A 13613-nucleotide genomic window follows, 5' to 3' on the forward strand; every position below is an offset into this window, starting at 1 on the left:
TATCACGATCAAACAGAAGCTATGATGGTTCTCATTTTGTCAAAAAAGAGTGGCACTGCGACAAAGTGGGCAATTGTTGGCACTAAAGCAGAAGTGATCACGTGGGTGAAATACTTCACAACAAACCAGGCGATTTAAGTGACCGTGAACACGCCACTGAGTATTTCGGAGAGATTTTCCTCACAACAACCTCTAGGGTTTTTTTAGAGAATGGTGAGAAAAAAAAAATCCAGTGAGCAGCAGTTCTCTGGGTGAAAATGCCTCGTTGATGCCAGAGGTTAGAGAAGGGCCAGACTGCTCCAAACTGATAGGAAGGCAACAGTAACTCAAACAACTGCTCATTACAAACAATGATCTCCAGAAAAGCATCTCTAAATGCACACGAAAAACTGTAAGGAACTGGACTACAGCTGCAAAAGACCAAGTATGAGTAATAACAAGACAACAGTTGGGGGGGCTTAAGTTGCAATTTATTTGATGCTCACCTCTGTACCAAGACAAGAGATGAGACTCAATAACAGAGTACAAAAACAAATATCTATAGAAAAGTAAGCTTATATTGAAATATGTCCAAAGACGTTATAACAAAACATGTAGCTCACATGTTTTAAGAGCAATCGTGTACGATGATAAAATACCAAGTGAACATATTTTACATTTGTGTTTTTATACAAAAGTGTCAATGCGAGTCACTCTGTACAATAATTAACCTATAGAAAAGAGGACCTTTTTTTTTTTTTTAAATCCACTGCTGTGCACAATCAGTATTTGGAAGGCACTTCGCAACAGACAAAAAGCACAAAGCAAAAACACCCAGGCCGAAATAATACGTCATGTTTTACACTGGAGTACCAACATAAATGAAACAAATTATACATCCCTGTGGGGGAGGAAAAAAATCAAACCAACTACAAAAAAAAGAAAGGTTGAATTACATCCTTACAGCATTTTACACTTGTCTTGAATTAATAATTATGACAACACAACCCTTATTATCTTTCAAAGAGTAAATACTAGTGCAGAGTGGATCAAAAAAGGAAAATCAAAAAAGGTCAGCTGGCAGCCTGAGCGCTACCGGAGCAGAGTTATAGTACAGTGAGCAGTGAAACGACTACTGCCACCAACCAGTGATCGACATTCAGTCCCCACCTCGGCTCGCATGCCAGAACATGCAGTTTACCCTTCAAATGGCCATAACTTAACATCCCTCCACAAAACAGACAAGAAAAAAAACAAACAAAACCAACGAAAAAAAAAAAATCTTTTTATGTACAGGACCACCACTTACAAACACTGATCATATTGGTTGGTTCTTTTATATATCTATATATATATATTTATATATATTTATAGAGGTGTATATGGAAGGTATATACACTTGTTACAATCACAATATAACTATAAATAATAAGGGAATGTACTGAATTTAACAGACTCAATTACCCACAAATAATAATTAAGCAGAAAGCAGGAAACAGATCAAACAGAAAGTCACACACAATTATACACTCTGTTCTGTTAACAGAGAAACACACACACAGTTTTCTGCTGGACCCAGCCTGATTTGCATCGTGATACACTTTTTAAAGCACAAAAACAAAACACTAACCAATGAAAAATGAGGTCCACATGACACTAAATCATTAAATTTAGAGCATTAAAAAGAGCAGATCCCTTTCCACAAATGTTTCAGTGCCATCTGTCGGTGTTTTCTGATTCACCACCACTACAACAAATAGGGATGAAAGAACATCGTGATTGTGAAAAACTGGGATTTGTGTTTGTCGGTAATTTAATCAATAAAGTGAATTACATCTGCAGATACATGGGTTACTTTTTATATAAATTCAAAGCATCGGCTGGTTTTAGCTTCACCAACACCAATTCTTCGGGTCTTTAACCGTCAGCCACACTGAAGATGTTGCGGTGTGCTTCAAGACACTGTAAAAGGACTTTTTTTCCCCCTACCCTTATAAGCACGCATGAAAAGAAACAGCAGTGTTCAGAGGAATGTCTGTGAATAAACACAGTGAGACACCCAGACAGGTACTCTGTGACCATTACGGCAAGCGCAGCACGCGGCGGCAACAACACAGCAATAGCAATCTAAGAGGAGGGAGAAGAGTAACAGGACACGAAACAATGACACATTAAAGAAAGCCAAATATGTTCTGCTGACTCACAGGTTGGTGGATCACATTGCAAATCTTTCCTCGAACCCTCTCGATGTCTGTTGCACAACACACACAAACAACAAACACGCATCTATATTTAATATAATTTAGAGTGAAAATAATCAAACTGAACAAATCACAAGATTTTTGTTTTCACACAATGAAAGGGGGGGAAAAAAAAGAACTACACAAAATCAAGGGCATTAATAAGTTAATAAAATATAATCTACATTTCTCAAAATATATACCGAAAATATACCTGACCTTGGTCCCTGTTTCATTTACACAACTGATTTAACACCTAAAAAAAAAAAAAAAAAAAAAAAAAAAAAAAAAAACAAGACTGGGAAACGCTGTCCATGTAGCAGGAAAACAAAGCTCAACGCTAACAAGCTCATGACGATTCAAGACAGATTTTGCATCCAAATATGTTAAAAAGAAAAAGAAAAAAAATATCACTGGAAAAGCATTCACGTACACTGTGAAGGTCACAACAATAAATGGCTTCCCTCTCCTTAAATGAACATTTCACAAATAATTCAATCCAACACATAACAAAGGGCTTTTTAAGTGCTTCCTAACACCTACCAGTCCTACTCACTGGCATAAGAACTGACACTTGACACACTGGAAGCAAAAAAAAAGAAAAAGAAACAGCATGAAATGCACATCAAGCCTGTTATTAATATTTCTTTTTTAGCATTTAACAGATAAAAAAGCCCTGCTAGCAAACTTTAAGCCAAATTAAATCTCTTTACTTAAGAAAAAAAAAGTCCTCTCTTAAAGGTAGTAAATAAGGTAATAAATACAGAATTTAGCCCTCTTGTTGCTCTGAGGTAAAGACATCTGTTTAAAGACTTCAGGGGAGCGTAAAGATATAAAGCATTAAAAATTCACTGTGATGGCCATGGGTCTATTAACCAAGTACACCAGAGTAGGTGAAGTGAGCAAAAGGACAAAGATTACTTTACGTTTTAACGATGCAGTACAGAATTCATCTCAAACATGGGGATTTAACTGTGATTGGTAAATCACACATAAAAGCTGAAAGCCCTTTTCAGAGGTGCGCTCCTTTGACTGAATGTCTTGGTCACTTTTCTTTAACAATTACCAAACTCGTTAGGTCAGACCTACAAGCGTTTATCCATCATGAATTCCACAAGAGAGACCTTGCTTCTAATAAGAAGTGTGGTTAATTAGTTAATTAGTCAATAACAGCAATACTTATTGCTACAAGCACAAAAATCTACTTACGGGAAACAGTGGGCTGAGTCTTTACACCAAATGGCTCTCTGTCATAGGAACATTAATGTTAAAGTGACCCATGTCTGAATTGTCTGATTGCCATCACTTTAACAAACTGATAAATATAATCAGGGTCTGAAAAGGGCTTTAAAGAAAACAGAACTTCGACACATCCCTAGCGGTTAAAGGAAATAAAGCCTTACAGACAGTAATTTCTTTATAAAGCAAAATGCAAAATGCCAGACACATACATAATCTGGAAAAGTAGAAAAGGTAGGAATTATATGGCAGTCTTTCACAAAAATATTGGATACACATTAAGCAACATGACAAAAAAGAAAAAAAAAAAGTAGTCTTGAGGCAAAGATATTCCCAAATACAGAGTATCTTCTGTGGGCAACCCAGCTTTGTCCTAAGAAAAAGTGGCTTTCCTGCAACTTGTAAAGCCTCAAGCAAAAAAGGTCACTTTCCTCCAAAGTCAATTCCACTTTGACCCACATCAGCGTCCACCAGTGAAGAGGCAAAAGCTGATTGAACTATCTGAAAGCCAAAGGACTCGAGCAGAGACATGTTTTGTTGAGGGGAGAAGGGAGACGTCAGGGAAGGGGCTATATCACTTAAGCTGGACCCTGAAACGCCCTGGACCTTCTGGGCTTTGTGAACTCTGTGCTGGTGCTTGTTGAGGTAGGACTTGGTGCGGAAAGCCTGACCACAGATCCCGCAGATAAATTTCTTCTCAGGGTCTGTCTTGGCTTTAGATGCCTCTGGAGAGACCAAAGCCCCCGCAGAGGCGCCATTGCAGGGCAAAGAGGGCATCTCGAGTTCTGGTCCGTCGGTTTTGTGTGGAGATTTAAGCTCTTCGCTGTTGGACAAATCCCCGAATGAAGGATCTGATTCTTCCGATTCCAGGTGAGGACATTTACCAGCGTTTTCCTGCCCGTCTGAGGTAGATACAGCATGGACATGAAGAGGGAGGTGAGGCAAAAGAGGGGGGGAAAAACAAATGGGAGAAAAAGAGAGGCATGAATTAGGCTTTAGGCTTTCTCAAAAAACATCTTTAATCCATTTGTTGGCTGGCACCTGAAAAGAAATAAAATGTAAACTTCGGGGGTCACATGAGAAAGCACCAAGCACGGGCAGAACCAGTTACGATGACTGAAAGACATCAATAATTAAATACAGTTCTTTCCAAAATGTGGCTACAGCATTTAACTACACAGTCATCTAGCTCAGTCCATTTGCCCAGTGTCCACTGAGAGTTCTGCTGTGCTCATCCAACCAATAGGCCATGCTAGCACAATGCCCCCACCCACCCTCCTGCTGGACTGTACTGACCTGTGACAGGCCCATGGACGGGGAAGCCAGGCACCCCGCCAGAGCGACACTCCCAGAAATATGGAGCCCCACCTGGCTTCCCCATGAGCAGCTCAGGCTGCAAGCAGAGGGTTGAATGGCCAGGCTGGGGAAGAACTGGGTGTCCAGAGAGCCCATGAAAGCGCCCCTCTGCCTCAGACGAGGTGAGAAGCAGCTGGCGACTGGCACACAGGTCTACACAGCACCCAGCCAGGGAGAAAGGAAGGGGGAGGGACAGATATAACAGGCCGGTGGAAACCATATGGACAAAAATACCTTTACTTCATCACTAGTGTTAATGCTGTTTGTACACAGTATACTAGACATGTGCAGTACTGCAAATAAGCCCATGCTGAGTGCGTCCCTTCACTAAAGCTGTCAGTGATGAATGAATTAACCTTTTCCTCGGCTCACAGTCAACAAACAATAAATCCCAGGCTGCCTGACTACTTTAATCAAACTGTGCCATTTCATTATAATCCTTGCTGAAACTTGATTTGTTAAAGGTGCAATTAAAAAACTACACGGGATCTTTTGATTGCACACGCTGGCTCACTAAAACAGCTAAAGAACGGAGCCAGCAATTAATGTCATCACATGCACCTGCGAATCCAGCTGTATCTTGTCACAATGCCCCCCCAGGGAGAGAAGTGTAACGTTCACACGTCTCACTAGTCCTGTGACACGAAGTGAAGGTTACAGGTAAAAGAACAAAAAAGAAGTAGAAAAAACAAAAAAGGGACGTGTGTTTGTCAGTGGTGTCCGTAAATGTCTGTATAACCAGGAGCGCACATAAGTGGTCCGCAGGCGGGCATTTGCTGTCAAAATAAAAGAGGCACACCAGATAAGAAGTTAAAGTTAACTTAAAAATGTCGAAGAAGCAAGCTCCTTTAAGCAATTACTTTGGTTTTCCTCCACCTCCAAAGAAATGTCAGAAGGAGTCCGAACCGCAAAAGAAGCGCGTATTCTCGGAAAAGTGGTTGCAGGAGGTGAGCTGGCTTTAAACAAATGATGAACAAACAGATGTGGTGCAGAATATGCCGTGAAAATCCCACTCTAGCGGACAAAAACAGTGCCTTTTATAAGTACGCGAACGCGCGTTGCAACTTCTTATCTGGTGCGCAGCACGTCTTTTATTTTGACAGCGAATGCGCACCTGCGGACCACTTATGTGCACCCCTGTGTGTAACTGTATTTCCCTGTATTTAAGTTTTACAGCCTTTTCTGCTGATGAAAACCTCCTGCATTCATTCTATACTGAAGTTGTGAAGAACTAGAGAAATTGAAAAGTTTATGTCTTCCTACTCTGTATTATCGAAATTTCTAGGGTTTTTTTTTGTTTAAAACAAAAACAAACAAACAAACAAACAAAAAAACCTTGTTTATAAATAAAGGACAGTCTGGGCAAACACCTAATAGAACTTGTTCTTTAATTTTACACATTTAGCAAGTAGAAAAACTGAGACCTACAGTTGAAACTGCACTTCTCCATATTATATGTTAATATCTAATTGCTTAAATGTTTAAATGTCTTTACACTGACAGAAAGGAGAGTTTTGCAGGTCCAGTACACTTAAAGATCAAATTGGCTGTATGTGGCCCATGAGGTAAAACAAGTTTAACTTATCTGGTATAAACATGCTTTTTTTGTGTCATTTCAACAGAAGCTCACTTTCCTTTATAAGGTTTAGAAGTTTAAAAAAAGAAAGAAGACCAGCTATCCCCCAAACTAGATCCTGACCAATATTATCAGTTAATATTGTCCAATCACAGATATATAATCAATAACGGTGGACAACTTAAGTTTGTGACATATATTAATGGAAAAAAATAAAAAATTTTTTTAAGTAAGAACATCATTTTCCCTTTTTAGTATCAGAGCTTAATATATAGTGTAGTAATAGTGCTTTCTAATAGCTCTTTGACAAAAAGGTATGCATTTTCTGAAAAGATGGTTTTAAGTTGCTATTATAATTGTGACTGCTGCACTTAATTTTACAAATGCCACATATAATTTCGAAGCATCCTGCAGGGGTTCTTGGGATTGTCATGCTTAATTTGCACCTGTGACAGGTAAGAGGTGTGAATTTTAGAACCCTGTTGATGTTTCCACTGACATATTATGTGTAGTTGTTAATGTAATCCATTATTTTAAAAGCCCAAGTCATTAAATTGTAAATCAACAGAAGACAGCATTTTCTTTGATATTACATTTAACCACTTGTGGGTTCGGCTCACAGTTTCTCCAACAGAAATGGCACAACTACGAAAATTTCAATGAATCCAGGGCAAATGGAGCACACGTTAGGACGATCATGCAACACTGTGCGTAGCCCAACAACAGTTGATGAACCAGCCAAGCAGATACAGACACTGTTAACCATACGGCCATGGCCATGCTGGACAGACACACGTGTACAAATAAAAGAAATATGAATTCGTATGCGACCTGCTAACATGGTTGAGAGTAAAAAAATGGTCAGCTTAAGAATTACAAAAAAAAAAAAAAGGATAGATCTTCAGTTATTCCAAGTGGCAACAGGAATATGTAGGCAGTTTTCAAAACAAAACAGGGTTTAAAAGAATAGTTGTACGTACACATCACATTAGAAATAAAGTCTAAAGTTTGAGATGAGTCCAGGATGTTAAAAGATAAATTAGTTCTCCAACTACCAAACAGATTTAACGCTCTAAGGTGTGACATTGCCGCAGCCCTACCACCCCGACCTTGAGGCCTGAGTCACGAAGCTGGCCTGATCTCACTGGCATTTCCAGCTTTTTATGTAACACTGACCGCATGCCTAATTAACCCGGATATCATTAATAAAAATAAAATTGGTGCCACAGTTAGAGAATAATTACAGCAACTGTCGTCACAGAGACGTGCAATACTTGACAAATGAAGGTGCAATAGTAAATGTTTCAGCAAAAAGCTTGGAAGCAGGAGCTGATGTATGCGTGTGTTAACATATACAGAGATGCAGCAGCATGTTTCTCCCCCCCCAAAGAAAATAAATAAATAAACGGCCGCAGAACAAATGAAAGCCAGAAACATGAAAGTTTGGGATGGGGCGGGCGGCTGCTTGCCTTCCACTGAGCACTGGCGTCCCATGTGGTAAGGGTTGCCGTTGTGCATCTGCAGTTCCCCCCTTGGCTCAGGGAAGGTGTGCATTGTGGCAGAGGGGGGCAGTGGAGAACCGTGGTGTGTCTTTATATGCACCTTAAGGTAGGATGCGGTGGAGAAACCTGGGACCAAAGGAACAAAGAAGAAGGAAGTTGCTTGACACACTGACATCCCCGCCTGTGAGAGAGGTGTCCTGAAACAAAGGCGTGCTGTTCGAGTTTGCTCCCACTCCATGATTCATTTCTGGATGTGTGGTGAACTGAGAATTGTACTGCTCCACAATGTCAAACAACAGAGCTTCAAACAGTTTTTTTGTATTGTCTGGACTTGTAAAAATAAAGACAAAATAATACTACAGTGAAACTAAGCCCCTGGGAGGAGAAAGGGCTTTTCCCATGGATCACAGTTATTACAGATGGAATGACTCCTTTTAAAACACACTGAAATCAGTCTAAATATAATTAGATTTCTCCAATAAATTTTCAACAGTACTGAAGACACACGTCAGAACAGTAAATAATCAGGTCAGCCAGAGGAGTCCAACCTGCATGATCACTACGGGCCTGTTAGAGACTCTACTGAGTCCCACTCTCTGTAAAGGCCTAAAGATGCAAAAACCAGACACGTGAAGAAACCTTCAACATGTATGACTGAGACTGTAAGCACCATATGAAATTCAATGTTCAGACATGCAATTGCAAAAAACTAAAATCTGAACCATCAGCAATTTCCAGGATACCTGAAATGACAGTCGTGACTTTGGTGGATCATTATAGCAACTTTTGCTGAACACCTGATCAGGACAAGGTTATGTTCAGAGTTTTAATTTAAAATCGACTGCAAGAGTGATTTTTTTGTCATTTCTTTTATTTAAATAAATATGCTCCAAGTGTGACACACGCACACCATCTGCTGAAGAACTGCGTTTCATACATGCAACATGTTGAGCTGCACATGACTAATAACACTAAAGGAAGCCGTGAAGTTACAGCATCCCAAACTGTATGCGTCACCATTGTTGCAGGACTTTGCATGCATTCAGTTGGAGATGTCGAAAATGTGAAAACATGCCCTTTATGTTTGGTCCCCAACCAGCTGCCAAGTCAGTTTTATAATACTGGAACCGCAGCTAATAAAACAGACTGACCAGTTCACTAATTTAGTCACAGGCTCGTAATAACCAGGAATAATCGAGTGATAAAATCCACTTTGTTTTGATCTGGCCACATCTCACATCAGGCTGTGAAAAAAATGCACAGAGTAGTCTTTAATATTTAAGTGCGTCGAGCTTAGTTTCACACCAGTTCTGTGCTGCTGTCGCATTAGAAATGAACTGCATCGCTGGGAGCGCATGGACCGCTTAAATAAGATCAAACAGATCACACATTTTTTGGCAGCATTGCCAAATTCCCTCATTTGCAGCAGAGTGGACTTCCAAACTTTTTTATATTCTTTATCACCCATTTATCTGACAGTGTCTTCGACTGATATGAAATGACGCATCAAACACCCTCTTATACGAGTGTACAGCCTGGAGCAGAAAGTTGGTCAGCACTGTTCTGAAACCCCACAAGTCTGAGATCAAGTTTTAGGTTTTTCAATCTAGCTAATAATAAGAAAAACTCGCTTACTTAACTGGAATTACAGTACGCACCTCTGGGCTGTGAGTGATTGCTGAAGCCTCCACAATATAGGATTTTTAGGACAGAGAGATATTTGGCAATTTAAAAATCTGATATTCCAATATGCTGGCTGATATTCCTTCTTTTTTTTAGACAAACGGATTTTGCCCAACAGTTATAGTTGCTGCTGTTGTTATCAGGGAACATTCAGAGTAATGGAGGAACAACTGATGGATGTTTTTCCCCACTTGTCTTCTTATTTCCATTTATTCACCGTTATAAACGCTGATACTGGCTGATAATATTGGACCACCAATAAATTGGTCAGGCTTGTTTGTAAATCAGACTGATCTGTCTATGACTGTGATTCAGATGAAGATCACAGCAGATTTTATGGATAAACAACAGAGACAAATTTGAGATGTAATTTTACATCCATGTAGTGAAGTTAATCTTCACAAACAGATTCACTGCCAGATTATGTTATTCAACTTCAACCCACAAGCTACAAGAGCAACCAACTAAAAAAAACAACTAAAATCTATCTTATATAATCAAAATCTTACTTTTAAATATCACAAGATCACAAGGCAGTACGTCAGCCATAACTCTAGACTCGTGTCTTATTTTTCCTAAAAGCACATTTACCAATATATCAAATAATATCAGTCTGTATATTGTGAACATCCAGGACGTCAGCACCCTCTCGATATTGATCAAGATAGGGGGTAGAGAGGTTTCAGATTTCGAACCTGAGTACAATGCTGTTTTGTTTTTTGAAGGAATTACCTTTGTTGCAAATGCCACAGTAGTTATGAGTTCCTTCACTGTGTTTCTTGAGATGGTCTGTCATGTAGGCAGCTCGCAGGAACTTGCCGCAAACTTTGCAGGGGATTTTGTCCTCGTGGCATGCAAGGTGAGAGCGGAGACGATCTCTTGTGGCAAAAGAGGCATTACAAATCTGAAAGAAAGAAATCACTGCGCTAATGCCTCTCACAGTAGAAAAAAAAAAGAAACTCATTAGATGTGGCTATTCACTAAGTAAGACAGACATATTGATCCTACCTGGCACTTGTGGGGTCTCTCTGTTGTGTGTACTTGTTTGATATGTCCATTCAGGTGGTCTGGTCTGAAAGAAAACAGTGCAAATTAAAGTCTGTGCAAATTAAAACTGATATGCCTGAAATCAAAACTCCCTGTTAACCTGTGTGGAACTCTGTATATTAGTATTATATTACTTTCTCACTTGCATGAGAATCAATCACGAGAAGGAAGCTACTCAAATTAATTACATTCATTCATTCATGTCTCAGAGAGCTGTCCTCCCACAGTGTGCAAGCTGGCAACGAGCTACAGGTGAGCTGTATGACATTAATATAACAAAGGAGTCCTTAAGAGGCTCCTTTATTTTAAAAACAAAATAATCAAATCAAGGCTGAAGATAAAGTAGCATTTTCCTCAACAGAGGGTTTACTAATAACATTAACAGTGTCACTGTTCTATTGAGGGGCTCTAGGAAGCCAGACTGGTGACCCTGTATGCTCACCATCCTGAAGCCAAAGTAGCTTAAGAGAAAACATAAAAGTATGTCTTCACAAAGGCGGCCAGTAAGAACTCTTCAGTCATACCTGTGCTGAGACACACAAGATTTCTGGAAAATTTGTGGAGAAAAAAAAAACTGCTGCTTTCTTCATCATGTCAGAAACATTAACCTCCAAAGCAGTAGGTGGAGGCAGTGAGCTAAAACCCAACCTTCAACTGGTTTGTGTATCTGAAAACAAAACATAGTGGTGATACTTTAACGATTACTTACACTGGTTATCCTGAATTTGACAGCTGTGGCAGGACTCATAGTGGGAGGTAAAGTAGTGAAAATGTTATATGAAAGGTGCATGCATGGCTGCACGGCAGTAGTTAGAAACCATGGACAAGATCCTTAGCTGTTGGAATGATGGTGGCGTCTGTGCATCTCTAAAAGCTGCTTTGACTGTTAAATATAGAAGCACTCACTTGATACCGTCACATAATGGACTAAATTACATGTGCTGATTCACACATGTACCTTTAATTAAATTAAGGAACAACAAAGCACACTTCTGTCTGGGATGATCTGGAAATTTAGGGCATTAAGACCCAGTAACAGCACTGTGTGTGTTTTTTGTTTTCTGACCAGTTATTATTATTATTATCATCATTATTATTTATACATCTCATTCAACTCACCTTGAAAACCCTTTACCGCAGCTTTGGCACACATAGGGTTTGCCAACTGAGCCGTCGTGGGAGCGCACATGGTACGACATCCTGTCCTTGCGTTTGAACCGGAGCCCGCACACATGGCAGGCGTATGGCTTCTCCCCGGAGTGGGAGAGCTTGTGTCGGTTCAGGTGGTACACGTCGCGGAAAACTTTCCCGCAAATGTCACAGCCGACGTGCCGCCTGGTCCTCTCTCTCTTGCGGCCGTTGTCCAAGGCGAGGCCTCCGTGTAACTGCACGCCGTTTTCCAGCAGCCCGGGCTGAGATAGAAGAGAAATCCCGGCCGGGGCTGACAGGCTGTCGCTGAGGTTGTTTACAGCCCCGCTGGAGGCTCCGTGCTGCGCTTCGTGGTTCTTCAAGCGGGAAGCCTCGGTGAAAGCTTTGCCACAGGTCCCACAGGGAAACAGTCCGTTGTCTTTCTGGGGGCTGTTGTTAAAATGAACAGCCTCCACGGCTCCGCCAGCTTTCTTTGGTCGCCCCCTGCACCGTTTCGACCCCGGGGAGCCAGCGTCGTGAGGAAACGCGCTCCCCGTTATTTCCGCGGATGGGGAGACTGGCAGTCCCTCGACGGGCTCCAACATCGGCACCGACGACTCGCCGCCGTCCTCCAGAATCGCGGCCGCGTCTTCACCTCCGTCCACATGCATCTGCATGCTGTTAGCAAAGCTCTGACCGTTCACCAGCATTCCCGTTCCGTTTACCAGACCCTGGTGAGCCACCGGGAAACCGAGCTCCGTGGCCCCCGTGGCCTGGAACAGACTGGCATCTCCTCCCCGAGAGGTCGGGACGAGGATTTGTACGTTGGACTGTTTGATAACCTCCTGACATATCTCAATAACCGAGCGCATCAAAAGAAATTTGGCAGCTGTCATCAACTCCGGGAAACACTCCAGTCGGACCACGATCCTAGACGTGTACGCGAAGTCCAGGATGTCTTTAAAAACTTTCGGGCTGATTGTATGCATCTCCAGCTCCTTGGCGTCGCCGTCGCCCTCAGTCTGACGGCTGAAGACCGACTCGAAGTACTCGCTGCAGGCGGCTAATACTGCTTTATGGGCAGGAAAGCTTTCCTCGCCGACGCGCAGGATCACATCGCAGAACCTGCCTCCATCTTTCCTCTGAATGTTGAGGTTGTGTAGCATCTCCGCACTGTGCTTGCTCACCTGGTAGGTGTACGAAGAAGTCCAAGACGGCTCTGCTACTTTCTCCATGCCGAATTCATCCAATAACAATGGTTGTTGGCGACAAAGGTCGGAGAAATGGCAGATTATGCGTGAGGATTTCGATCAACCGAAAGCAGCTAGCTACAAAATCCAAAACCAGCCGCCCCTCCCGTCGTTTTAGCATCTAACGTTAAAGGCTAGCAGTAGCAGCAGCAGGGAAAAATGGCAGCCCCCCAGCTTCCTGTGAACTTTGACCCTGCTTTCTTCAGGGTGGGGGTCGCTCGCTTTGTAATAATAAAAAAATATATATCGATATCAGTGCTTTGACAGTGAATGTGTATTTTTTTTTATTTTTCTCCGGTGGGATCGGCGCTGCAGCAGTACTCCGGCACTGCAGGGGTCTTTCATTTCTTCATGCCTTGTGTTTGTACGCAGGTCTCTTCCTGCCTGCTGTCTGTGAAAACCCCTCCCCCAACCACAACCTCCCCCCCCTCCTTCCGTCACTCTTTATGAGCGCTGTCTGTGAGCCTATTCAAAACACATGCAGAGCACAATGCACCAGTCACTTCAGGTAAGGGTCGAGCTGCACAAGGCAATACAACTGTACTTATTAAATATACATCTCCACTGATGAACTGTAGCAATAATTTGGCTGTTTACCAGTTTTAGAAATGCG

At 41.6% G+C, this 13613-nt stretch overlaps 1 protein-coding gene across 2 annotated transcripts; it reads right to left on the bottom strand.

The window, feature by feature from the left end:
* Nucleotides 1-455: 455 nt before the first annotated feature.
* patz1 (POZ/BTB and AT hook containing zinc finger 1) lies at nt 456-13162 on the bottom strand. 2 transcript variants are annotated; one of them, XM_035904587.2, is made up of 6 exons: nt 11742-13162; nt 10584-10647; nt 10308-10479; nt 7860-8018; nt 4755-4967; nt 456-4360 (listed from the first exon to the last, which is right to left on the bottom strand). In XM_035904587.2, exons 1-6 carry the CDS (start codon nt 12983-12985, stop codon nt 3882-3884), a joined length of 2331 nt encoding a protein of 776 aa, XP_035760480.2. In that variant the 5' UTR covers nt 12986-13162; the 3' UTR covers nt 456-3881. The 2 variants fall into 2 exon arrangements, with proteins under 2 accessions (XP_035760480.2, XP_006783139.2); XM_006783076.3 differs by lacking the exons at nt 4755-4967; nt 7860-8018.
* Nucleotides 13163-13613: the final 451 nt, after the last annotated feature.

The sequence above is a fragment of the Neolamprologus brichardi genome, chromosome 5 (genome assembly GCF_056152115.1).
Source record: "Neolamprologus brichardi isolate AB-2024 chromosome 5, ASM5615211v1, whole genome shotgun sequence".
Taxonomy (NCBI): Eukaryota; Metazoa; Chordata; class Actinopteri; order Cichliformes; family Cichlidae; genus Neolamprologus; species Neolamprologus brichardi.